This window comes from Amblyomma mixtum, chromosome 1, assembly GCF_055824585.1.
Source record: "Amblyomma mixtum isolate Tamu chromosome 1, ASM5582458v1, whole genome shotgun sequence".
Classification (NCBI taxonomy): domain Eukaryota; kingdom Metazoa; phylum Arthropoda; class Arachnida; order Ixodida; family Ixodidae; genus Amblyomma; species Amblyomma mixtum.
In genome coordinates, this window is record NC_143012.1 from 66,552,131 (window position 1) to 66,579,688 (window position 27,558).

The 27,558-nt window shown below is 49.0% G+C and overlaps 1 protein-coding gene across 1 annotated transcript in view; it reads right to left on the minus strand.

Annotated features, from left to right (window-relative positions):
• Positions 1–27,558, minus strand: part of LOC149366580 (uncharacterized) — a 62,784-nt gene that overhangs the window by 19,997 nt on the left and 15,229 nt on the right. The window contains exon 7 of the mRNA XM_089571389.1: positions 6,468–6,801. Within this exon, the coding sequence (XP_089427515.1) occupies positions 6,468–6,801 (334 nt within the window). The remainder of the gene's footprint in view (positions 1–6,467; positions 6,802–27,558) is intronic.

Below are 27,558 nucleotides of genomic sequence, written 5' to 3' on the forward strand. Positions count from 1 at the left end.
ACTGTGCCGCAGATATTCTGTGCGGCAGAAGGTGTCCCGGGATCTGGACAATTCCTCGCGCACAATCTCTCGAATCATATCAGCCATAGAATTTTGAGGACAGGCTTCAACACTGGCTATAGAGGTGACATTGGCCAATCTTCCGAATTTAGGGGTAATTCGACGCAGCTTAAGAGCTTCAAATGTTCTGCAATGTTTTATAACGTCAGCGGTGGTGCTCAGGCTCTCTTTACTAATCAGGAAATTGTAAACATCTTCCGCAATTCCTTTTAGAAGGTGGCCGACTTTGTCTTCTTCAAGCATACTGGAGTTAACTAGCTTGCATAACTTTAGGATGGCTTCGATGTATGCCGTGCAAGTTTCTCCGGGTACTTGCGCGCGGTGAAGCAATGTCTGTTCCGCACGTTTCTTTGTTGCCGATTCATCCCCAAAATTTTTCTTGATTTCGGTCGTAAAGGTTGCCCATGAACTCAGTGTATTCTCATGATTGTCGAACCAGTCAAGGGCAGTGGCGGCAAGGAAAAACACCACGTTAGCCAGTTTGGTAGCAGCGTTCCAGCGATTGTATTTGCTCACCCGCTCGTAGTGTTTCAGCCACTCGTCAACGTCCTCTTCAGGTTTTCCAAAAAATGTGCGGGGCTCTCGGTAATGTGGCCAGTTGTTCGCTGTGGATGTCCCGGGTTGCTCGGCATTGTCGTCTCCAGGCATGTCCGATGGCAGTGGTGGGAAGCCTGCGAGTCTACGGCTCCTTCGGTAGATGGAATGCTCCGTGGTCGATACCCGGCACCTCTCACCAAACTGTTACGTGCTTAGCACGCACGGGGGGTTATTCACAGAGGGGATCGGTCGGAGCAGGATGGAAGCAGGAAGCCTACCAGCGTCCCTCAGCTCTTTTTCTTCTTTTCTCTCTGCTGGTCCTTCATCTTCTGCTTCTTCCGTCGAGGCTCTGTGCAAGCACGTGACAATATATAACCTTGCCATGAAAGTTTTCTCAGCAATTCGCCGGATATATCGAGCTTTGGCCCTCGCCTTTTTAAAATCTATTAGGTTTTCCTGTGTGGGGTATGAACCCAAAATTCCATAGGCTTTGTTTTGCCTCTTTTTTGCTTCCGCACATTCCCGTGGATACCAGACCTTTTAGCTTTTTCGCACCACTCCGGAAGTCTGCGAATGGCTAATTGAGCAGCGGTAATGATACATGCTGTGAACATCGCATTTATGTCATCAACTTTAAGGCCATCTGAAAAAATTTCCTCCAAAGCGGCATTTTGTTGGAAGAGCGCCCAGTCGGCCGTGGCCAACTTCCAACGCCGTGGTTTGGTTAATGTGATTGATAGTGAGTCTGTCGGACTGATAACGACAGGAAGATGATCGCTCCCATACGGGTTGTCAAGAACATACCATTTAAAATTTGTAAAAACACTTGGTGAAACATAAAGATAAATCTAGGCAGCTCATTTTCGCCATGTGTGTTTGCCCGTGTTCATTACGCAGACATTGTTGCTGAGAATGAAATCTATAATCCGGCCTCTGACGTCGGTTTGTTCACTTTCCCAAAACGAGGAGTGAGCATTAAAATCACCAACTAGAAGATATGGCTCCGGTAGCTGCATTAAAAGTGCTCCTAAATCGTGAAGTCTGATGGTTAGAAGAGGTTCAATGTATATGGAACATAATGTTATGGTTTTAAAATCAAGGACGGTGACCGCAACTGCCTCATATGAAGTTTTGAAGTCAATTTTCCGAGTTGCAACACCAACATGTACCACAATAGCAGCGCCTCCAGAGAGCCTGCTTGAATTCTGTCTGCACAGTGGAAGAATTGACATTTTTTAAGAATATTTTTTTTCTGTGGTCCTAGGTGTCTCTTGAAGATAGTGCTACCGGGGAGAATGAATTTAAAATCATCTGTTATGTCAGTGTGGTTCTTTAAAACTCCACGCTAGTTCCAGTGAACTAGAATATCCATCGTTATAAACTTGTTGGGAATAGGTTAGGTTGATGGGTCTTTTAGACCAGTTATTGGGACTTTATCCCTTTTTTTCGCTCAACAGAGCTTTGCCGCCACTGCAGCGGGGGCAAGGGAGGAGTTTTGTCCATCGCCTGCTCAGAGGCGCTGGAGGATCGTGCAGAATGCACAGGTAACTGTGCTTCAGACCTTGCCATGTGAGGTGAGGCCTTGGGACCCGCTGACCTGGAGGTCCGCGCACCCTGTTTTGTGGGTGGTGGCGCGGCGCTAGCTGCTGCCACCTGGGGCATTGGTGGCCCTGCTGCAGGCTCACTGTGTGTGGCCTGAGCAGAAGCCAGAAGCCGCTGTGATGCTGTGCCCTGTTGCACCACATCAGTGAAAGTAGGGTGTTGGTCCACTGAGAAGCGCAAGCGCGCTTCTCTGAAAAGGATGCTTTCTTTAACTTTGAGAGTGATTATATCTTTCTCTTGTTTCCAAGTTGGACAAGCACGCGAGTAGGCAGCATGACTGCCCTCACAATGTACACAAAGTTGAGGTTCAAGTTTACAGTCATCTGTGGGATGATCATGTGAGGCCCACTTTGCACATGTGACTTGGCCCCGGCAGCTCTGCGAGGCATGGCCGTCCGTACCTTTGGCATTTCAAGCAACGTCTTGGGTTTGGGGTGTACGGTCGTAGTTTTATTTTGGAGTACCCTACCTCCACAGAGTCAGGGAGAGTGCTTGAGGCGAAGGTCAGGGAAAAATGTTTTGTTTCTATTTCTTTCTTATTTCGCGTTATATTTATTCTGTACACATTTGTGACATGTTCGTCTTTGAGTACATCTAGTAATTCTTCTTCCGTCATGTACTTCAGGTCATCATCAAAGAGGACGCCACGAACAGTGTTCAGTGATCGGTGAGGGTTTATTACTCGTTGAATGTCACCGAAGGCTGTGACTTCTGCTAGTTTCTCGCACTGATGGTTGTACAGAATTTCTAGAAGTAGGTCTCCATTTGCAAGCATCTTTACTTCATAACCTTGGCCTACGTTAAAGTCCTTGAAACAATGAAAGGCGAGATATGTCGTGCGGTTTTTTTCTGAATGTTCACTGTGAATCTCGTGGAACATCAAAGAATTAGCCTTGTTCTTTGAAAAGAACTTGGCAGTTACGACGGTGAGCCTCCGTTTCGGAGGGCGATCAGTTGGTAGGAAAGAGCTAGCCATAAAAGGATGTGTTTTTCGGCCACGGTTGGAGCCGCGCACCACGGAGCCCAACGAGGGGACCGGACAGGAACTTATGCTGCCCACGCCACCTGCACATCCTGACTATACCCAAATATGATGAAACCCAGCGTAGTTCGCCACACAAGGTTAACCCTAGCCGCCAGGAGAAACCTTTCAACCATATCACAACCTTTCAACCTACAAGACGGTTCATGGACAAAGGTGATTTATAAACTACAGCTCCAAAAGTGATCGTTGCCAAGAGGTGCGATTAAAGAGCAATCAGTAATTGTTTACCCGTCTTAAAAAGGCGTTTTGCAATTTCTCTAAAATATTGTGTAGATATTACTGTCACCAACTCTTCCACGAAACCAGTGTGCCGGGTAGGGGTCATGAGAAGCGCCCAAGCACATTTCTTCCTCTCGATTTCGACCAGGATATCATTAGCCCGCGTTTGTTCCGTCACACACTCTGCCCACTACCGGACTCTTAACGTTAGTCTAATAATTTTCCTTTCCATAGTTAGCTGCATTGTCCTTAACTTAAGCTGAACTCGCTTTGTTAGCCTCCACGTTTCTGCCCCGTAGGTGAGTACCGGTAAGATGCAACTGTTGTATACTTCTCTCTTGAGGGATATTGGCAAACTGCCATTCATGATCTCAGAAAACCTGCCATATGCGCTCCACCCCATTCTTATTCATCTAATTATTACCCTCTAATTATACGGATCACCGGTCACTAGCTGCCCTAAGTAGACGTGCACCTCGTTACCAATTGTCAACTACTGTTCCCTTGTTAGACTGTTGAACATTAGTTTGGTTTTCTGCATTTTTAGGCTCACCGTTCTGCTCTGCCTCTCTAACTCCGTGATCACACTTTGCAGTTCATGTCCTCTGTGACTCAGCAAGGCAATGTCATCACCAAATCGCAGATTACTTAGGTATTCTCCATTAACTTCTACCCCCAACTGTTGCCAGTTCAGGCCCCGGAATACCTCCTGTGTCTCCCTGCATGACACCCCTTTCCTTATTGGAATTTTGTTGCCGACTTTATCGAGAACTACGTTAGCTGTGCAATCGTTATAAATATCTTCCAATATTTTCACAAAACACTCTTCTACACCCTGATTCCGCATTTCCTGCATGACTGCTGAGGATTCTACCGAGTCGAATGCTTTCTCGTAATCAATGAACGCTATATTTAGGGGCTGGTTATATTCTGCGCATTTCTCTATCAGCTGATTGATAGCGTGGATATGGTCTATTGTCCAGTATCCTTTTCGAAAGCCTGTCTGATCATTTGCTTGATTGAAGTCTAAGGTTGTCCTGATTCTATTTGCGATTACCTTAGCAAAAAATTTCCGAAGACACTTTGGAAATTCTTAAGTGTGCTTGGCGAAAGCTTTGTGGTCAACCCAGTGCCGCTTCCCCGAACCACTTGCGCGGAATCACTGGGCCGCTTCGGAGGCATGGGTCTCACTTACTCGACTGCAACAAGACGTCTGGCGAAGGAGCGGCAGTGCAGCGCCCACCGCCGATGCGCGCGCGCTCGTTCTACCGCTACTGTGTGACGTCACGGTTGCTATGCACAGCTGCGCCCCCCAAACGGCGCGCCGGTTGCTAAGGAGGGGAGGAGGTTGCGCCGCTGCACGGAGGGGAGGCCACACTTGGAACGATTCTGGAAGCGTGACACCTCTGCTGGCAATCGTCTGTCGACAACGATGAGGCTTTAAAGGCTTTCGCCTTAATATCTTGAAGGCAACGGACAGTAACCTTATCCGCCTAACTTTTGAGGTCCTTGACGTCGACTTTCTTATGAATTAAGATAATGTTAGCGTTCTTCCAAGCTTCTGGCACGCTCGAGGTCATAAGGCATTCCGTATACAGGGTGGCTAGTTTTTCCAGCACAATCTGCCCTCCGTCCTTATCTGCAGTTACCTGATCCTCACCAGCTGTTCTCTCCCTTTACATTGTTCCTGAGGCTTTCTTCCTCTTTCGTTACTGGCGGGATATTCCATTGCTGTCCCATTACTCTCTCAGTAATGTTCCGGTTACTTACTTTGGCTACTGTAAAGATTTGTGTAGAACTCTTCGGCTACTTTAACTACATTGATCATATTGCTAATGTCGTTTCCCTGTGTTTCTTAGCGCATACATCTGGTTTTTAACTGTGCCTAGTTTTCTTCATTGCTTTTAGGCTGCTTCCGTTTTTAGAACATGCTCAATTTTCTCCTTGTTAAACTTCCTTAAGTCGACTAGCTTGCACTTATTTGTTAACTTAGATAGCTCTGCCGCCGTAGTGTTAGGTGGTTTCATGTTTTGAGTTTCTTAATCACATTTTTCGTCTCCTGAGATAGCTTGCCGGTATCCTGCCGAACCAACCCTCCACCTACTTCTAGCACTGCTACACGAACAGCACTGCTAGGCTAGCCTCACTGGATAAGGTTCTAGTGTTAAACGTTGCCAGGTTTAGTTTCCAATGGCGGCCTGTCCGGAGCCAGAGATTCTTAGCACCCTCCACTGCTGTCACTCTTTAGTCTAATATTAGAGCTGTCAGGCCAGACTAACAAGAACTTTCGTAGCAGCCATTTGCTGATCGACAAGTGGTTTGAGCATTGTGAAGGTAGATATATTTATTTATTTATTTACAAATACTGCTGTCTTGTTAGGGACTTAGCAGGGGTGCATTACAAAGCATAATACAACAATGTCAAGTAACATGATTAGGCAGAATAACGTCAAGTAAAATGGTTAGGCAGTTTTAGCTCAAATTGATTAGTTGGCAATGAACGCAGAGACCACCTAAGTTACTCCACAATTCGGCAGTGTGTGTGGAAAAATAGAAAACATAAAACAATCTACGGACGGGATGAAAGGAAACATGTTCAGTGGGTGAGTCCGTCGGGTAACTCGACCCGACGGAGAATCCCACCGCGGTGGTTCAGCGGTTACGGCGCTCGGCCGCTGGCCCGAAAGACGCGGGTTCGATCATAGCCACGGCGGCCGAATTCCAATGGAGGTGAAATTCTAGAGGCCCGTGTACTCTGCGATATCAGCGCTCGTTAAAGAACTCCAGGTGGTCGAAATTTTCAAAGCCCTTCACTACGGCGTCCTCATAGCCTTAGTCGCTTTGGGATGTTAAACCAAAATAAACCAAACCAAATCGACCCGACGGAGAGATCAGCAAGGGTCACATGCGCCTTCATAACTGGACTGCAAAATAATGCTGCAAAGTAGGCGCTGATTTAACTAGCCGTCGAGGAGTGCGCACTGTAAAACGGAATGTCACTTGCCTCAAATTTTTCAATTCCAGGAACATTCTTTAGGAATAGATCCTGGTTTGTATCCCGGTAGAACCATTCTAATTCCTTAATGATTCCGTGACTGTCACTCCGCGACCCGCCGACGGTCAGGTAGACGGGAATGCTCTGATTGCGGTGACGGCTTTTGGCAGCAGACACGAGCATATCGAGGGCTTCTTGGGCTCGCTTGCTCTCAAACTTGTACTCAGCCCGGTGTCCTGTCAAGATTGCCACCGAGTAGAAGACCATTGCTGTGCAGTAGCGATTGGGGATGGCCTTAAGGCTGTAGTGGAAGCCGTTGCTGGCGTCTCGATTGAAGGTGTACCTGCCGGAGCAAGTGAAAAAGCCTGTTATAGAGAGCCCACAGATCCCAGCCACTCCTGCGCGGAAGTTACTGTTGAACACGAATTTATGCTTGCATGTAACCGCATTTCAAGGTTCACCTATATATATATATATATATATATATATATATATATAGCGAAGTATACGTTTCGTTAAAGGAAACATATTTATTCAACTCGACTTTTCGATCGGAAGACCGATCTTCTTCAGGAGTTATTTTATACCCCTGTCACACGGGCAATTCAGTCCGAAGCGAGGGGTCCAGCTTTGAAGGGCGCCGCCATGTTTGTTGTTGTTCGAAGCAATGCTAGCAACCTTGGGCAACGCTCGAAGGCCCTCGAAATCTCGATACAGTTCCGGGCTGCTCCGTCGACTCGATAGACTATTGACTCGATGGCCATTCAAACTGGCCGTGTAGCAGCGCTCGATCGCCTTCGAGTCAATAGACTATCGATTCGAGGGCTTTCCAAATGCCCGTGTGACATGGGGAGTGAAGAAGATCGGTCTTCCGATCGAAACGTCGAGTTGAATAAATATGTTTCCTTTAACGAACCGTATACTTCGCTATATATATATATATATATATATATATATATATATATATATATATATAGCACAATAAGGTAAACGTACTTGGTTGCTAGTTTAAAATAAGATGTGAAATTGAGAAACGCTTCGTTTATTGGGAGTCGACGTTTCGGACAGAGCCTGTCCTTTTTAAAGGACAGGCTCTGTCCGAAACGTCGACTCCCAATAAACGAAGCGTTTCTCAATTTCGCATCTTATATATATATATATATATATATATATATATATATGCATGTAACCGCATTTTAAGGTTCACCTATATATATATATATATATATATATATATTGTAAGGGGGCTCGGTGTTTATGAAGATAGCGGCAAGGCAGCGATCACAGCAGCTTCGGCGCGACGTCCAGTCAGCTCAGAAAGGCGGTTCACCAAAACCAGGGCTCGCGCACTGGTCACCATCGGCTTTGTCCTCTTCAGCGGTTGCCTGCACTGGGTCTGCGCTGGCATGAAACATTACAATATATTATATATATCGACCGCCGAGGCTAAGATGGAACCCACGTATTTCGGGTCAGCAGCCGAGCGCCATAGCCAGAGCCACCGCGGCGCACATTAATGAACCCCATTTGGTCTAAATTTCCGCAGCTCTTAACTACGGCATCCCTCATCGCCTGAATCGCTTTGGGAAGTTAAACCCATATATATAAATATATATATATCCAGCAAAAAAGGGAAAATCTTGGCACGGTCCCTTATAAAAATGGTCTATAGACTTTCTATAGACTTTTTATAGACTCTATAGCCATCCTATAGACTTTTCCTTTTGTCTATAGACAGTCAATAGAAAATCTATAGACTAAAGTCTATAGCTGCTTCAATTTCCTTTTGTCTATAGACGGTCTATAGACTCTCTATAGACTAAGGTCTATAGCCGCCTCAATTTCCTTTTGTCTATAGACTGTCTATAGACCCTCTATAGACTAAGGTCTATAGCTGCCTCAATTTCCTTTTGTCTATAGACTGTCTATAGACACTTTATAGACTAAAGTCTATAGTTGGCTCAATTTCCTTTTGTCTATAGACGGTCTATAGACTCGCTATAGACTGAAGTCTATAACTACCTCCATTTCCTTTCGTCTATAGACGGTCTATAGACTCGCTATAGCCTAAGGTCTATAGCCGCCTCAATTTCCTTTTGTCTATAACCTGTCTATAGACTAAAGTCTATAATTGCTTCAATTTCCTTTCGTCTATAGACGGTCTATAGACTCGCTATAGACTAAGGTCTATAGCTGCCTCAATTTCCTTTTGTCTATAGACTGTCTATAGACTAAAGTCTATAACTGCTTCAGTTTCCTTTCGTCTATAGACGGTCTATAGACTCGCTATAGACTAAGGTCTATAGCTGCCTCAATTTTCTTTTGTCTATGGACTCTCTATAGACTAAAGTCTATAACTGCTTCAATTTCCTTTCGTTTATAGACGGTCTATAGACTCTCTATAGACCAAGATCTATAGCTGCTTCAATTTCCTTTTGTCTATAGGCGGTCTATAGACTCTCTATAGACTACAGTCTACAACTACCTGAATTTCCTTTCGTCTATAGACTGTACATTATAGATAGTCTACTGCATATAGACCAGTCTAAAACAATCGTAATTTTATCTAACAATGTTCGATACACTGACTTTCGACTAAGTCCAGAACAATGTCAATTCATTTTTGCACTGCATGTTGAGGGGACCTGCATGTAGTGACCGCAACTATGTCGGGATTCCCCCACCTCCTTCGCTATTACGGAAATTAAAAAGTATTGCGTGAGGCCATTACAACACCCTCCTGTATATTGTTTTCAGGAGCATTGACAAGCTCCTTTTCGTTATACCGTGACGTATATTGTCAATACAATTAGATATTAATGCTAACAAGTAAGCCGAGGAAAGGCAGCCGTTCTTGAAGTAAGGGCGCCCGCAAACTGTACTACATCGAACGAATACGCTGTCCCTTAAGGAATCGCTCTATACAATTCCATTCCATCTTTCGATCGTTACTGTCCAACGCGCTGAAATCAGACACATTTCATCAAAGGTTCTACATTTCTCTTTAAAACGTCCTGAAAATAAAGGGGAAAATACGGGTGTGAGAATTCAAGGAAGCGCCCATCCCTTAGAAACACTTTAGATTAATCTCAAAGTGCCTGGTCCTCTGTGCGATTAACATCTGCCATTTCTACCTTTGCAGTTTGTATTCACGTGAATAAGTGCTGCGACGCAAAAATCACAAAGCCAGTATTTTTTCGTTCCTACCCTTGCACCTGTTGCTTCGGAGCCGATGACACGCTGATGTGGCGCACATCAGTTTTCTAAACACGAACACACGCAAAAAAGACGTTATGCAATGCAACCTTATAATTATTATTTGAGAATTGTACCACATACTATTCGGTGGGAGATGCGGCGTGTATGCCGACAAGAAGTTAGATTTCGGTTCTGTTTTCACGAAAACAATAAGATTTTTAGAGGGTAAGCGAGGAATTTAAGCTTATAAACCAATTGCCTTCTGTGGTCTTGGATATCAAATCAAGCTGCACACGGCAAGAGTGCGAGCGATAAAGATACGACCGTGAAATGGGTTTCTGTTTCACGTTTTACCCATTTTACCGCGAGACGGCGGAAAATCATTCGGGCTGCAAACAACCCTGTGCGTGGCTGCATCAATGGCGTTGACGTGTTTTTCGCGGATTACGTTTTATTCAAAATCCAGCTTCTTCGTCCGCTTACGGTAAGTCTACACGTTTATATTTTATTCATTTGGTCTCCTAAACCACTCTAAGCAGAGCTGTGTGTGCAGAACAGATTATGTGCGCAGTTACAAACGTCCTATCTTCGTTTCTAAGGCGGAAGCCATCGGGTTCTCGACTAATGCCGCTTATCTCTGTCCCGCTGTCTTTACTAACGCGCGGAAAGGCAGTCTGTGCGATGCCCTTGATGATAAGCCGCTCCTCGCGAGCTGTCTACTAGATTTTTCGTGTTTCAAGGTAAATGCGCGGCCAGAAATGTCGTTTAGCTTGTGAATGACGGCGAAATGGAACTGTGTGTTAGTTAGCGCCCTGTGAGCTCAATTTACTTTGCACCTCCGAAAACGTACCTACATACAGTCTCGTTCAGTGGTGGATTACATTTATTTTCTTATCTTTGTGTTATCGCCTGTCTGGACCATGGAGTGCTGTTCTTTTTGAGGTGTGCATTGCTTGCTACGTATGGACGCTCGCTCGGTGCGCGTCGTGGACGCCGACGTTTCAGCAAAGGTGTCTTGTAACGCTATAGACTGGAGCGCGAGACGTTTGTCAAAGTTGTATTCAAGCGGCGCTGAAGGAATGCTTGTAGTGTGATGGGTGAATAAAATTCGTTGCGGCGCGAATTGCCGGCGTGCTCAAACACCGCGAAGAACCTACGAGCTCCATCCCATCTCCCCTTCGTTGCACACGTATGGATTCGTCCGTGTCTGTCATCAGAGCCGTTGGCCGCCGCCGCTGGCTTCCGGGCACTTCATTTTGAAAGCTGGGTAAAGGTCGGCTCGACAAGAGGTGGCTTACATTTCGTTCCGAGTGGTTCGTTCATGAATCCCGCTCACGCGTGCACAGATTTCTAGAATACCATTTGCGCGAGAGGCAAAGTATGTGTTTCTGATTTCAGACTGTTACGTTACGAAAGCGCCGATGTGACTCGCCGCTTATTTGCGCCTAAAATTAAATTAAGCTCTCGTGTTATTATAGCTGCGCCTGTTGAAGGCGTTAATTGTTTCATTGAAATACTTCCTACTTTGAGCACGTTAAATGCTTTCGCTGATTTTTCTAGCAGCGTTGGGTTAGGCTGCCTCCATGCAAGAAACACACCTCTTTACTGCGCTGTTGGAGCTGCATTTGAAGGAAGGAAGGAAGGAAGGGAAAACTTTATTTACACTAATGGTTTTTCCTGCGGTTTGGGGGCATCTTCAGAGACGTCTTGGTTCTACCCCCAGGAGCCTTCTCTGTTGAAGTCGTCCGCCTCTAATCAGTGGTCAGTTGCCCTCAGTCCAGGGCTCCGCTGGCCACTGCCGCCCGTTGAGCTCGCTGTACAAGACCTTGTTGGTCTTCGCAGCGGTCGCTGGACAGCAGAGTCTCCCACTGCTCCGCACTCGGGTTTTGTATTTTGGGGACCACGTCTATGTTTTGGCAGGCCCATGTGATGTGGTATAGTGTAGGTTTTTCGTCGCACCAGGGACATTTGTTCGTGTATATCGTAGGGTGCATTTTGTTTAGTATATGTAGGTTTGGGAAAGAGCCTGTTTCTAATCGTCTCCAAGTGACAGCTTCCTCTCTGCTGAGAGATTTGTGCGGTGGGGGATATCGCATTCTTCTGCCTCTATAGTTTTGTAGTATGGCCGAATATTTCCTCTGTCTCAACCTCGCGACTGCTTTTGAAACGGCGCAGCTGCAGCCTCTGTGTGCTGTATTAATTTTCTGAATAATGAGCGCGGCATGGAAGCGCTGCAACCCGCTTGTTTCTAAGAGCGCGCGCAGATGTACGAGTATGCTGTTCCGTCTTTGTGCTTCAAGTTATAGGCGCAAATCTGTGGTGAACTGGTTGCTTCTGCCTGCTGGGTTTGTATAGCTTGTGCCCGTTTGAGTATCGGCTTACGTACACTCGGCCAAATCTTTAACTGGCTTAGGTGTTGCATCGCTAAATGCACCTGTAAAATGGTGCCTTTTGGCTACACTGCTGGCATATTCATGTTGTAATTTTATGCGTGAGATGGCATTTCATAGTTTCTTTTTGTTAATATAATGTTTTAGTGGAGTACTTGCATGTTTAGATCAATGTTATCAGAAATATTCATCGTCTGCCGCTACGACGAGCCGAAACAAGCGGAATACGCAGCAATGGTTATGGTGGCGCATTTGCACTAATCTGGGTAAACGACTTGTCCGCCATGAAAGAAGTGGTATTTACCCAGAGGATGAGGGCATATGGACAAGATCCATTGCTGCGTATGCCGCTTGTTTCAGCTGTTCGTAGTGGCAGACGAATGTTTCTGATAGCGTTGATCTAAACACGCAAGTACTACACTCAAACATTATATGAACAAAAAGGAACCACGAAATGACATTTCACTCGTTAAATTACAGCATGAATATGCCAGCAGTGTAGTCGAAAGGCACCTTTTTTACAAGGTGCATTTAGCGATGCAACACCCGAGCCAGTTAAAAATTTGGCCGGGAGTACCAGGCTCAATTCACGCACGGTATTCTGAAGCGCTTCTTCTATAGCGGTTATAAGAATAAATGCTGCAATATTCTCCTTTTTGGATCCCTCTGTGAGGTGCACTGAATCTGTATTTTATGTATTTTATGGAGGTGGCATTCTTAACAGCCCCTTGCGAGTCAATGCAGATATGTGGCACAGTTGTTCGAAGTCTTCTGTTACTAATAGTGTAAAAGGATTGCCATAAAGAGATCAGTATTGGCTGTAACAGTATTGCCATACAGAAATCAATATCAGTACTGGATTCAGAGTAGAGTGCTCCAGGGATTAGGGGTCTTTGTTACAATGTTTTATGACGACACTTATAATCTGTCGTGTACTTACTGAAATGATTGAGCCGGCGTGATAGCTCAGTGGCTATCATGTTCGTATGGCGACCTGAAAGATGCAGGTTCGATTCCGGCATAGGCGGTCGCATTTTAATAGAGGCAAAATGCTAAAGGCCTGTGTACTCCGCGCAGGTGACCGAAATTATTCCCCAGCCTTTCACTTAAGCGTCTCGTAGCCTGTGTCACCTTGGGTCTTTGAGCCCCATAAAACCAAACCAAAAGATCAAGATTGCCTTTCTAGAATGGCACAGCCAGGATATGCCTTGCATTGTAAAGCACATGTGTAGAGATGGAATGGGAATTTTTTTTTCAGTTCCTCTTATATTATTTTTTTCCTTTGTGCTGTACAGGTGAACATGCCCGGATGATTTACTGCAGACAACAGGCCACAAGAATGCTTCTGAGGAAACTAGCCGGACTGTTACTTTCAACTTTTATGTTACTGTGGTGCATTCTTATGGTGCATGTATTGCATATTCCCAGCCCGGATAGCTTGGAAATAAACTAAATTTGTAAGTATATTGATTGTTTCATGTGTGAACTCTGTCTGGTGACCTTTTTCAGTTATTGTAGACAGTCTATAGGCAGTCTATAGATAATGGTCTACTAATAGTTTAGTAGACAGAGGTCTATAGACTGTCTATAGACAAAGGTCTATAGCACTGCCAGGCCACACACCTATGGAATGTCTATAGACAGTCTATAGACATATGTCTACTGGACCAGTAGACTTTTGTCTGTAGACTGTCTATAGACAGTAATCTACAGGAAGTCCATGGCCATAAGTCTATAGGTCGTCTATAGTCCGTCTATAGACAAGTGTCTATAGACGGTCTATAGACAGCTCTATACGAAATGCATGACCATAAGTCTATAGATCGTCTATAGACTGTCTATAGACCTGTGTCTATAGACTTCCTTTAGACCTATAGACTTTCAGTAGACATTTGTCTATAGACTGTCTATAGACAAAAGTCTACTAAAAGTGTATGGCCATAAATCTATAGACTGTCTATAGACCAGTCTAAAGGATTTGTCTATAGACAGTCTATAGACCTCATAGACTGAAGTCTATAGACAGTCTAAGGACTGTCTATAGAAATTTTTATAAGGGGTATGTGGTAGTAAGAACGTAGACCAGCGTTTGAAACGCTTGAAACAATTTCTTGACGTTTCGACCGTGGAACGGCCTTCGTCAGAATGTCAATTCAGATGTGCCATTCTGACGAAGGCCGTTCCAAGGTCGAAACGACAATAAATTGTTTCAATCGTTTCATACCTTGATCGACGTTTTTCCCATATACATATATATATTGTCACGTAGTGCTGACTGCAGTCCGGCGAACAGGAAAACAACGAGGATGTTTTCGAAACGGAACTCTTTTTTTGGGCTGACCTGGGCCCGCAAAGAACTGAATCACTCGGCGGCGGCGTAGCAACGAGCGTGCTCGGCGGTCGTCGAACAGAATGCCCGCCGCTGTCAGCCGTGCTCTTTTTAAAGCTGATAGCGAATATTCGAGTTAAAGCTTCGGAAGTTACTAGAACATTCTGGCACAAAGTAGAATCGGCTCCACCTAGATGCAGTTAATCGAGATAAATCTAGGCGTGTCCTGCGTCACAAACGAACCGACAAAGCGATGTGACGGCAGCCTTGAAGCATGAACAAATAAACACAACAAACAAACACTACAAAGTTTCGCGGCATTACTCCCCTCTCAAAGAAGCATCGACTCGATGCTTTAGACCATAATGCGGCTATAAACAATCAAAAACAGATTGTGCAAAAATAAACACCGACTGTGGAAACACGGAGTCCTTTAGCGTCCATGATAGGGTTTTCAGCGTACGAAGTGGACTACTTCTGGTCGTACGCGGCGTCGCTGGGATGCCGTCATTCGGTCAGGAACGACTTCAGAGTCCAATTCACCTAGCCGACGAAAAACCTTGTACGGGCCGAAATAGCGGCGCAAAAGCTTTTCACTCAATCCTCAGCGGCGAATGGGCCTCCAAACCCACACTCGGTCTCCTGGCTTGTAATCGGCGTTGCGTCTTCGTTGGTTCTAGCGTGTGGCGTCGGTCCGCTACTGGTCTTTGATCCTTCACCGGGCAAGTCTTCGGGCTTCTGCGCGTTGTAGGTAGGCGGCGATGTCGACGTTATCTTCTTCGGTAACGTTCGGCAGCATGGCGTCCAGCGTGCTTGTGGCCTCTCTACCATGGACGATCCTAAAAGGCATCATATCTGGGTGGTCTCCTTCACAGCGGTGTTGTAGGCGAAGACTACGTAAGGCAAGATGACGTCCCAGGTCTTGTGTTCGGCATCGACATACATGGCGATCATATCGGCGATGGATTTGTTGAGGCGCCCGGTCAGTCCGTTGGTCTGCGGGTGGTATGCAGTTGTTCTCCGGTGGCTGGTTTGGCTGTTATGGAGTATGCCTTGCGTCAGTTCCCGTGTGAATGCTGTTCCTCTGTAAATGATGAGCACATCGGGGGCGTCGCAGTGCGTTTGCCTCGGCGTAGCGGGTCAGGTAGTGTGTCGCTATAATGATCCACTTATTTCCAGATGTTCATAAGGGCCAAGCAAGTCCATGCCGATCTGCTGAAAGGGCCTTGAGGGGGGTTCAATGGGGCTCAGAAATCCTGGTGGTCGGGTTGGAGGGATCTTTCGTCGCTGACATTCTCGGCAGTTTCTCACATAATGTGAGACATCGGCGACAATCGGGGCGAGTAATACTTGTCTTGAATGCGGCGGAGGGTGCAACAAAACCCGAGATGTCCAGCTGTCGGCTCGTCGTGTGAGGCCTGAAGAACTTCTCCGCGCAGACTTACAGGTACAACAAGAAGGTAGGCTGTCTTGTTCGCTGCAAAGTCCTTCTTCGCGAGGACATCGTTCTGCAAAGAGAACTAAGACAATCCTCGCTTGAACGAGGCGGGAGATGAACAAACCTTGCCTTCCAAGCATTCGATGAGGCATTTTATGTCGGGGTCCGAGCGTTGCTGTAGTGCAAGAGAGCTGGAGCTGATCGGTCCCACGAATGTGTCCTCATCGTCGTCCGGCGGCGGGTCATCTACAGGGGCTAGTGACAGGTAGTTGGCGTCAATGTGCTTGCGTCCGGACCTGTAAACGACGGTTACATCAAACCCCTGGAGCAGCAGGCTCCATCGAGCGAGGCGGCCGGAGGGGTCCTTCAAACCGGCGAGCCTGCACAGTGCGTGGTGATCGCTGACCACCGTGAACGGTCGTCAGTACAGGTAGGGGCGGAATTTCTAAGTAGCCCAGATGATGGCAAGGCACTCCTTCTCAGTTGTCGAATAATTAGCTTCGGCTTTGGAAAGGGAATGGCTAGAGTACGCGATGACCTTCTCCACTCCGTCAATTTTCGGAACGAGGACAGCGCCTAGGCCCACACTACTTGCGTCGGTATGAATTTCAGTCTCGGCGTTTTCATCGAATCGCGCGAAGATCAGTGGGGACTGTAAACGACGCTGAAGTTCCTTGAAGGCTGCCACTTGCGGCGCTTCCCGTTTAAATGGCACGTCTTCTTTGTCGGGTGGGTCAGTGGCTCGGCGGTGCACGAAAAGTTCTTAAGAAATCGTCCGAGGAATCTGCGCAAAGCTTTCTTATCAGCCGGTGGCGGAAACATTGCGACAGCAGCTGTTTTCTGCGGGTGTCGCCGTACTCCCTCCTTGCTAACGATGTGGCCTAAAAACAGCTGCTCATCATAGGCAAAGTGGCACTTCCCTGCTTTAAAAGCTAGGCCGGACGATTTGATTGCGTCTAGTACTGTTCGAAGTCTTTTTAGGTGTCCCTCAAAGTTCGAGGCTAAGACAACGACGTGATCTAAATATACCAGACAAATCTGCCACTTCAGGCCAGCCAGCACTGTGTCCATTACTCGCTGAAATCTGGCTGGCGCGGAACAGAGGCCCAAATTGCATCACCTTGAACTCGAAGAGGACATCTGGAGTGATGAATGCGGTCTTCTCGCGATCTCGTTCATCGACCTTGATTTGCCAGTAGCCGCTCTTGAGGTCCATCGATGAGAAATATCTGGCGTTGCAGAGCCGGTCCAGTGTGTCGTCGATGCGAGGGAGGGGGCAGACTTCCTTTTATGTGATGTTGTTCAAGCGCCGGTAATCAACGCATAATCGAAGTGCTCCGTCTTTCTTTCTCACTATAACAACAGGTGCCGCCCAGGGGCTCTTTGAAGGCTGAATAACGTCGTCGCGCAGGATTTCTTGCACTCGGTCTCGGATGGCTGGTCGTTCTCGCGGCGACACTCGGTAGGGGCTCTGGCGGAAAGGTCGGGCGTGCTGGTCGGTTATCATGCGATGCTTGGCAATCGGCGTTTGTCGGATCTTCGGCGATGACGAGAAGCACTCTCTGTAGCTTCAAAGGAGATTGCGGATCCGATCTTGTCTGTTCCGGGGCAAGGCTGGGAGAGCGGGAAGAAGTCTCGTACGTCGGATATTTCGTCGAGGAATGCAATCGTCGTTCCTCTGTTAACGTGCCCGAGGCTTGTCCTCTGCGGAAATGTGCGATGCCCCTTGCGATGCCGATTCCTCGGTCGAGAAGCAACTGCATGTTCCCCTCGATAACGGCTTCAGTGTTATTCGCTTCCGTGGCGCCTACGGTTATGACGACGCTTGAGCGGGGTGGGACACTCATTTGTTCCTCCAGGACACTAAGCGCCACGTGACGTTCTGGAGTTCTCATCGTTGGGGTGGCCTCGTCCGTGGAAAGTGATCATCTTGGATCGCAGGTCGATGATCGCCTGATGCTCATTAAAGAAATCCATGCCCAAGATCACTTCGCCGGAACATTGCCGTAGCACTACGAAGGTCGCGGGATAGGTATGTCCCTGAGAGTCACTCGCGCTGTGCATCGTCCTGATGACGTAATGAGGTGGCCTCCTGCGGTGCGAATTTGTCGGCCGTCCCAAGCGGTCGTTACTTTCCTCAGCTGCGCAGCGAATGATCCATTCATCACCGAATAATCGGTTCCCGTGTCCACTAGAGCGGTGACTTTCCGGCCGTCGATAACCACTTCTAAGTCGCATGTCCTGGCTCTGGCGTTGCGCGTCGTCTTCGGCGTCGGGTCACGGCTTCGCCGGATATGTGAATTGTGGGTGGGGCGTATGGTTGAAGCTTTTCCTGACGGCGACGTCGTTTTGAAGGCGGTTCGCGTCGTGGTCGAGGTTGTAGTTGCATCGGGCGTCCGCGTAGTGGGTGCGCCGTCTTCATACGGCATGGTCGCTGTAGGATCTTCGTCGGTTCCTCGGCAAGCAACCTGTCCTCCGCAGGTTGCTTTGATTAGTTTCCCCTACGTGGGCTAGGAGCCCTTCCTCGGACAGCCGCGGTGTAGCTGCGGCCCGGCGATGCAAAACGTACAGTGGACGGCGACAGCAAGCGGGAAAGACTGCTTCACGACGCGTACTCCCCTCTGTGCAGGTAGTCTTCGATTTCCCGTGGTCGCTGGCCGGGGAATGGCCGTGGGGCGTCGATGGCGAAACCTCGCAGGCCGATGCGTCTGTACGGGCAGTGGCGAAGTATATGACCAGCTTCGCCGCAACGGAAGCACAACGGGCGGTTGTTGGAAGTCCTCCAGGCGTCGCACTTCCTGGGGCTTGGGCGTCGTTCGTAGGCTGGGCGGGCGGGGGCAGGGGGACTGCGTTCGGGAACAGCTGGTTCACGTCGAAGAGGCGGACCTCGCCTCTCGAGTTGGGGCTGAGGACTGCGTAGTGCAGCGGCGTAGGTTAAGGCTGGAGCTTCAGCTGGAGGCGAAGATGACGTGGTGCCAAGCGCATGGTGCACTTCTTCGCGTACGATTTCCTCAAGGGTCACTACTTGAGGCTGGTTCGAAGATGGTAGCAGGCGATGCAGCTCTTCCCGTACAATTTCTGGGATAACATCCCGCAGATTGCCTCCGAATGCTGTGCCATCCGAGAGGGCATTCGAGGTCACTTGGGGCTGTAGAGCAAAATGACGCGCTCGTGCTTCCAAGCTTCTCTCTATGACGGCTGTTTCACTGGTGAATTCCGCGACCGTCTTCGGTGGGTTGCGGGTCAGACCGCCGAAAAGTGCCTCTTTAGCACCACGCATCAGAGCAGCCTGAGCCGTCTCGAAGAAGATCACGCGAAAGCCGCACAACCCGTCCTAACCGAAGGCGAAGGGCGAAGCAGCCCTCGTCTCCAGAGGTGTCCACCTGAATTCGGACTGCTACCGGACCGCACGCGAGCGAAGAAGGACCACTCAATTTCGACTTCAGCCATGGAGACATCAGCCCCCATTATTTTACACCATCCCCGACTGCCGTCCGCGTTCAACGCTTCACCGGGCGAGGATCCAGAGGAATGGCTTGAACAGTTTGAACGTGTCGCCGTGTTACACAGCTGGGACGACCAGACTAAAATGAGCCTTGTTTTCTTAGCCTTCGAAGGACCAGCGAGAATTTGGTTCGAGAATAACGAAGATTCTCTAGCGACGTGGGAATTATTCAAACGGGAGTTCCTGAAGGCCTTCACGAGCATCATCAGGAAAGAAAGAGCTCAGTTGCTTCTACAGTCACGCATCCAACACCCGAACGAGTCAGTGACCGCATACGTGGAAGATATGAAGCGCCTTTTTCGACGAGTCGATCTTCACATGGCGGAGGAGCTGAAGGTGGAGATGTTGATGCGTGGTGCTAAAGAGGCACTTTTCTGCGGTCCGACCCGCAACCCACCGAAAACGGTCGCGGAATTCACCAGTGAAGCAGCCGCCATTGAGAGAACCTTGGAAGCACGAGCGCGTCATTTTCCTAGACAGCCCGAAGTGACCTCGACTGCCCTCTCGGATGGCACAGCTTTCGGCGGCAACCTGCAGGATGTTATCCGAGAAATTGTACGGGAAGAGCTGCGTCGCCTGCTACCGTCTTCCAACCAGCCTCAAGTAGCGACCCTTGAGGAAATCGTACGCGAAGTGCGCCATGCGCTTCGCACCCCGGCATCTTCGCCTCCAGCTGAAGCTCCAGCCTTAACCTACGCCGCTGCACTACGCACTCCTCAGCCCCAACTCGAGAGCCGAGGTCCGCCTCTTCGACGCGAACCAGCTGCTCCCGAACGCCATCTCCCTGCCCCTACACGCCCAGCCTACGAACGACGCTCAAGCCCCAGGAAGTGCGACGCCTGGAGAACTTCCAACAACCGCCCGTTGTGCTTCCAATGCGGCGAAGAAGGTCATATACTTCGCCACTGCCCGTACAGACGCATCGGCCTGCGTGGTTTCGCTATCGACGCCCCACGGCCATTCACCGGCCAGCGACCACGGAAAATCGACAACTACCTGCACAGAGGAAAGTACGCGTCGTCAAGGCAATTTTCCCGCTTACCGTCGCCGTCCACTAAGTTTTGCATCACAGGGCCGCAGCTACGCCGCGGCTGTCCGAGGAAAGTCCCTTAGCCCACGTAGGGGAAACTAAACAAAGCAACCTGTGGTGGTCTCGTTGCTTGCCGAGGAAACGACGAAGATCCTCCAGCGACCATGCCGTTTGAAGACGTCGCACCCACTAAGCGGACGCCGCATACAATGACAACCTCGACCACGACGCGAACGACCTTCATAACGACGCCGTCGTCAGGAAAAGCTTCAACCATACGCCCCACCCACAATTCACATATCCGACGAAGCCGTGACCCGACGCCGTAGACGACGTGCACCGCCAGAGCCAGGACATCCGGCTTAGGAGTGGTTATCGACGGCCGGAAAGTCACCGCTCTAGTCGACACAGGAGCCGATTATTCGTGATGAGCGGACCATTCGGTGCGCAGCTGAGAAAAGTAACGACCGCATGGGACGGCCCACAAATTAGCACCGCAGGGGGCCACCTCAATACGCCAACAGGACGGTGTACAGCGCGAGCGACTCTCAAGGGACATACCTATCCTGCGACCTTCGTAGTGATACCGCAATGTTGCCGCGAAGTGATCTTGGCCGCGGATTTCCTTAATGAGCATCAGGCGATCACCCTGATGCTCACATCACACTTTCCACGGACGAGGCCATCACATCGATGAGAACCCCGGAACATCACGTTGCGCTTAGTGTCCTGGAGGAACAAGTGAGTGAGTGTCCCACCCCGCTCAATCGTCATCACCGTAGGCGCCACGGAAGCGAATAACACTGATTATCGAGGGGAACATGCAGTTGTTTCTCGACCGAGGAATCAGCATCGCGAGGCATCGAACATTTCCGCAAAGGACAAGCCGAAGTACTGCTGACTAACTTCAGCGAAGTATACCGGCACGTTAAGAGAGAAACGACGATTGCATTCCTCGATGAAATATCCGACGTACGAGACTTTTTCGCGCTCTCCGACCCATGCGTACAAGATTCGTCTGACCAAGAGAACTCGCCCACTTTTGACATAAACCCAGCCTTGCCCCGGAACAGTCAAGACGAGTGCTTCTCGTCATCACCGGAGGTCCTACAAACGCCGATTGCCAAACATCGCATTATAACCTACCAGCACGCCCAACCTCTCCACCAGAGCCCCTACCGAGTGTCGCCGCGAGAACGACAAGCCATCCGGGACCAAGTGGAAGAAATGTTGCGCGACTACGTTATTCAGCCTTCAAAGAGCCCCTGGGCCGCACCTGTTGTTCTAGTGAGAAAGAAAGACGGAGCACTTCGATTCTGCGTTGATTACCGGCGCTTGAACAACATCACAAAGAAGGACGTCTGCCGCCTCTTTTGCATCGACGACACACTGGACCGACTCTGCAACGCCAGATATTTCTCATCGATGGTCCTCAAGAGCGGCTACTGGCAAATTGAGGTCGATGAAAGAGAACGCGAGAAGATCGCATTCATCACTCCAGATGTCCTCTTCGAGTTCAAGGTGATGCCATTTGGTCTCTGTTCTGCACCAGCCACATTTTAGCCAGTAATGGATACAGTGGTGGCAGGCCTGAAGTGGCAGATTTGTCTGGTATATGTAGATGACGTCGTTGCCTTCGCCTCGAACTTTGAGAAACACCTAAAAAGGCTTCGAAGAGTACTAGACGTAATCAAATTGTCCGGCCTAGCTTTGAAAGCAGGGAAGTGCCACTTTGCCTATGAAGAGCAGCTGTTTTTAGGCCACATCGTTAGCAAGGAGGGAGTACGGCCAGACCCGCACAAAACCGCTGTTATCGCAATGTTTCCACCAGCGGCCGATAAGAAAGCTGTGCGCAGATTCCTCGGACTCTGCGCGTACTACCGACGATTTGTGAAGACTTTTCGCGCAGCGCCGAGCCACTGAAACACCTTACAAAGGCAAACGTGCCATTTAAATGGCAAGCGCCGCAAATGGAAGCCTTCAAGGAACTTCAGCGTCGTTTACAGTCCCCACCGATCCTCGCGCACTTCGATGAAAACGCCGAGACAAACTCATACCAACGCAAGTAGTGGGGGCCTAGGCGCTGTCATCGTTCGGAAAATTGACGGAGTGGAGAAGGTCATCGCGTACGCTAGCCATTCCCTGTCCAAAATCGAAGCTAATTATTGAACAACTGAGAAGGAGTGCCTTGCCATCATCTGGGCTACTTAGAAATTCCGCGCCTACCTGTACCGACGACCGTTCAAGGTGGTCAGCGATCACCACGCACTGTGCTCGCTCGCCAGTTTGAAGGACCCCTCCGGCCGCCTCGCTCGATGGCTGCGGCTCCAGGAATTTGATGTAACCGTCGTTTTCAAGTCGGGACGCAAGCACTCTGACGCCCACTGGCTGTCACGAGCCCCTGTAGATGTACCGCCGCGGGATGACGATGAGGACGCCTTCCTGGGACCCCTCCGCTCCAGCTCTTTTGCACAACAGCAACGCTCGGACCCTGACATAAAATGCCTCATCGAATACTTGGAAGGCAAGGTTTGTTCACCCCCCGCCTCGTTCAAGCGAGGATTGCCTTCGGTCTGTTTACAGAACGATGTCCTCGTGAAGAAGAACTTCGCAGCGAACGAAACAGCCTACCTCCTTGTTGTGTCTGTTAGTCTGCGTGGAGCAGTTCTTCAGGCCTCACACGACGAGCCGACAGCTGGACATCTCGGGTTTTCTAGCACCCTCCGCCGTATTCAAGACAAGTATCACTGGCCCCGACTGTCTGCAGATGTCGGACATTATGTGAGAACCTGCCGAGAATGTCAGCTACGAAAGACCCCTCCAACCCGACCAGCAGGATTTCTGAACCCCATTGAACCCCCCTCAAGTCCCGTTCAGCAGATCGGCATGGACTTGCTTGGCCCTTTCCCGAAATCAACGACTGGAAATCAGTCGATCATCATAGCGACCGACTACCTGACCCGTTACACCGAGGCAAAAGCCCTACCGAACGGAACAGCAGCAGAAGTCGCCAAATTTTTCGTGGAGAACATTCTTCTGCGACACGGCGCCCCCGATGTGCTCATCACTGACTGAGGAACAGCGTTCACGGCGGAACTGACGCAAGCCATCCTCCATTACAGCCAAACCAGCCACCGGAGAACAACTGCATACCACCTGCAGACCAACGGACTGACCGAGCGCCTCAACAAAACCATCGCCGATATGCTCGCCATGTGTGTCGATGCCGAACATGAGACCTGGGGCGTCGTCTTGCCTTACGTAGTCTTCGCCTACAAGACCGCCGTGCAGCAGACCACGCAGATGACGCCTTTTAGGCTCGTCCATGGCAGAGAGGCCACGACCACGCTGGACGCCATGCTACCGGACGTTACCGAGGATGATAACGTCGACGTCGCCGCCTACCTTCAAGGCGCAGAAGAAGCCCGAAAGACCAGCAGCGGACCGACGCCAGACGCTATAACTCACGTAGACGCAACGCGGAATACAAGCCAGGAGACCGAGTGTGGGTTTGGACGCCCATTCGCCGCCGAGGATTGAGTAAGAAGCTTTTGCGCCACTATTTCGGCCCGTAAAAGGTTCTTCGTCGGCTAGGTGAATTAGACTATGAAGTCGTCTCTGATCAAATGAGTGCATCCCAGCGACGCCGCGTTACGACCAGAAGCAGTCCATTCCGTACGCCTAAAGCAATATCATGCACGCTAAAGGACGCAGTGTTTCCACTTTCGGTGTTTATTTTTGCACAATCCGTTTTTGATTTTTATAACCGCATTATGCTCTAAAGCATCGAGTCGATGCTTCTTTGAGAGGGGAGTAATGCCGCGAAACTTTGTAGCGTTTGTTCTGTTTATTTGTACATGCTCCAAGGATTCCGTCACGTCGATTTATCGGTTCGTTTGTGACGCAGGACGCGCCTAGATTTATCTCGATTCATCGCATGCAGGCGGAGCCGGTTCTAGTTTCCACCAGAATATTCTAGCAACTTTCCAAGCTTTATCTCGAATGTTCGCTATCAGCTTTAAAGAGAGCACGGCTGACAGTGGCGGGCATTCTGTTCGTCGACCGCCGAGCACGCTTGTTGCTGCGCCGCGGCCGAGTGATTCAGTTCTTTGCGGGCGCAAGTCAGCCCAAAGAAAGAGTTCCGTTTCGAAGACATCCTCGTTGTTTTCCTGTTAGCCTGACTCCAGTCACCACTACGTGACAATATATATAACGCCGTGAACAAGGGGACACGCACTGGACTATCTTTGTTTAGGGTGCTCATTAAAGCCCCTTCCCAATGTTACTTGATTAGAATGTTACTAGTTCAGGCGGGTTATCGGAATCCCCGATCGAGAGATTGATGGCAACTGCAGGATTTTTTGTACCGAAAGCCACACTACTATAGCTGCGACGCATTTCGTCGTGAGCCTCCGAGTGACCGTGAAACGACCTTGTGATAAGAGTGTTGGTAAGAACAAATAACAGCGTGTGTTCTACTTAGTGAACCACTTGTGGCCTTTAACTGTGACTTTGAAGTTTGACAAACGGCACACATGTCGCCGTGAGGCTCCGAATGACCTTGAAACGACCTTGAGATAAGTAGTGGTCGCACATCTGCCTTATCATGTGTGGTCCACCTTACTGCTGCTCCACTTGATCTTTGACCTTTTAAGGGGTCGGTAGAGGGCGGTAAGAAGGCACGTGGTGATTTCTTGGTGTCACGTGATTCAGTTTACAGTTGTGAAGTCGGGGTATGGGGTGTATCAAGCGGAGCTGTGCGCTCGGCTTTGGATACGCTAAAACTCGGTTCAGCAAAGTTGAACCACTTGAATTGCTTTTGCTTCCTCTTTAGACGGCAGTGGCGTCGCACCAGGCTCAAACAGCTTCGCGGCGTCCACTCACGTAGGAGTGATTTCACGGCTGGGCATCCTTATTTCAGGCTGCATTTCAGAGAATATGATCTATAATCCACATGATGTTCGGCAGCGAACTAAACATATTTCCTGCTGGTAAGCCAACGGCGATTAGGCTTAAAATTAATGCTCATTTTCCCGCACTCATGCCGTGTCCAAATGAGACGCTTTGGTCCGAGATTTCCGGCAGTGCAAATAACTTCTCAATGAACGTTTCATTTAAGAGTTTCATCAAGGAGGGCTTTGGATGCGTGGTTTAACGTCCCGAAGTTTCATGCATAAAGTTTGTTGACTTTTTTCAACATAGCCACCAATGACAAAGCACATGGACGGACACACTCCTAAAAGCTGTCGCTTCACACTTCCTGAAAGTTTCGAATCGTTGTGCGCTGGTTTCAGATATAAAAAGAGCAAAACGCTGAGGCACCGTATGAGTATCGGGCGTTTGCAATATCGAACGAATATTACGTCATTAGCCATCTTCACTATATCGGGTAAACATTTTTCGTTATATCCGGATATCTACTTTTTTCACGCCAACGTATACACCGTAAAAGGACAAATCGCTTGACACCACTTAGAATGTCCTACGTCAATTAGTTTGGCCATAATGGACGTTTGAAGTTTCAAAAAGTACGGTTTGCGGAACCAAAGGTCGTAGGTGCGAATTCCTATGATAAGCTACACTTTTATTCGACTAGTAATATGATCCTAATGCTGTGAACTATTTGAAACTACTCCAAAGATCCTATGCCAATTAGGTGGTCCACAGTGTGTGTACCAGCCCTCCGCGGTGGCTCAGTTGTTGCTGCGCTCAGCTGCTGGCCCGAAAGACTTGGCTTCGATCTAGGCCGCGGCGGCTGAATTTCGATGGAGGCGAAATTCTTGAGGCCCGTGTACTGTGCGATGTCAGTGCACGTTAAAGAACCACAGGTGGTCGAAATTTCCGGAGCCCTTCACTACGGCGTCCCTCATAGCCTGAGTTGGTTCGGGACGTTAAACATCAATAAACCAATAAACCAAGTGTGTGTACCAATACCACCCACTGGTCCCACTTGAATGGTCTTGCGTTGCAGTAGTCTTAGTGCCTCTGCCGAAATTCTTTTACCAAAAGTTACATTGGCCATGAACTTGCAATTTCGCTGTGGCGGTGCTGCGAGGAGGCACAGAGACTGACCTTGAGCCGTTGCCTAGCAACTGCCGCAGCTGGCGGACGCCGCGCGCTCGCCGCGCCATCTGGCATGACGTCACACCACGTGCCTTGCCGCGGAGCCACCGCCGTTTTGTATGACGTCACACCGTCGTTGCGCTCGCCTCCGCTCGCTTTGCCAGCTGTGTCGCATGCCTGCTTTCGCTGCGTATATCCTGCCATAGCCGAGCTAAGCCACTCTAATTTTTCAGGAACTTCTGGACCGATACCAAAAGTTTAAAACGGCGGTTATGATACCACCAAACACACCGAATCGCTTTCGAGCAACTCTTATCGATATAGAAGCGAGAAATGAGAAAACAAGCCGTCGCGCCCGCTCGTCCCGCTCTTGGGTATGTGCGGCAAGCGCTTGCGGCCTTCAAAACGTTCTGTGCGCAACACGCACCAAGCGGGTGAAGAGAGGCGAGGTGGAAACTGAGGACGCACAGGAGTTTGTCGCTACTTTCTGAATCAAGGGGTTTGGTTTTAGTGTGACCTAACGCAGCACACCACAAAAGTGCCCGAACAAGTTAAGTGTCCTGAAGGCGAATGCACTCATTGGCATCAAGTTGAACGAAATACGTTACTCTGTAAACGGCCTCAGGTGTGCCTCGAGTTCATTTTACGCAAGCATCCCAGGGTAGCTTTCTCCTGTGCTGCTTTCGGATTGTTTTCACCTTAACGACTACTTAGCGCCGATCGGAGGCTGCGCCTGAACAGAATTTAAACGCTTCCGCAAGCCCAGTGCACCCCTCTGGTTAGTTGGCAATCCCGTTAGGACAGAGACCAAATCCAGGCGGCATGCAAAGACTCGAGTCTTCTGCGGCATGTCAGGGCACACAAAATAATCCGAGACGGTCAAAAAAAAATAATCAGGATTCCTCTACCAAGGATTTTCTCGTGGCCTGACTTTAAATCCCATGCACTTCCCTCAATATACTGGTGAGGTCTGCCCCTCCACAACATCTGCTCTCCTCATATTTGGCCACTCCCTTGGTATCGCCCGAAGCGCACTAGGTGGTCCAGGTTGGCCTACCATCGCACGTCTTGCACAAGAGCGTTTTTACATCGTATGATCATTTGATGTATGATAAGTGGTCACTCGTATCATTCATCCCGGAATCCG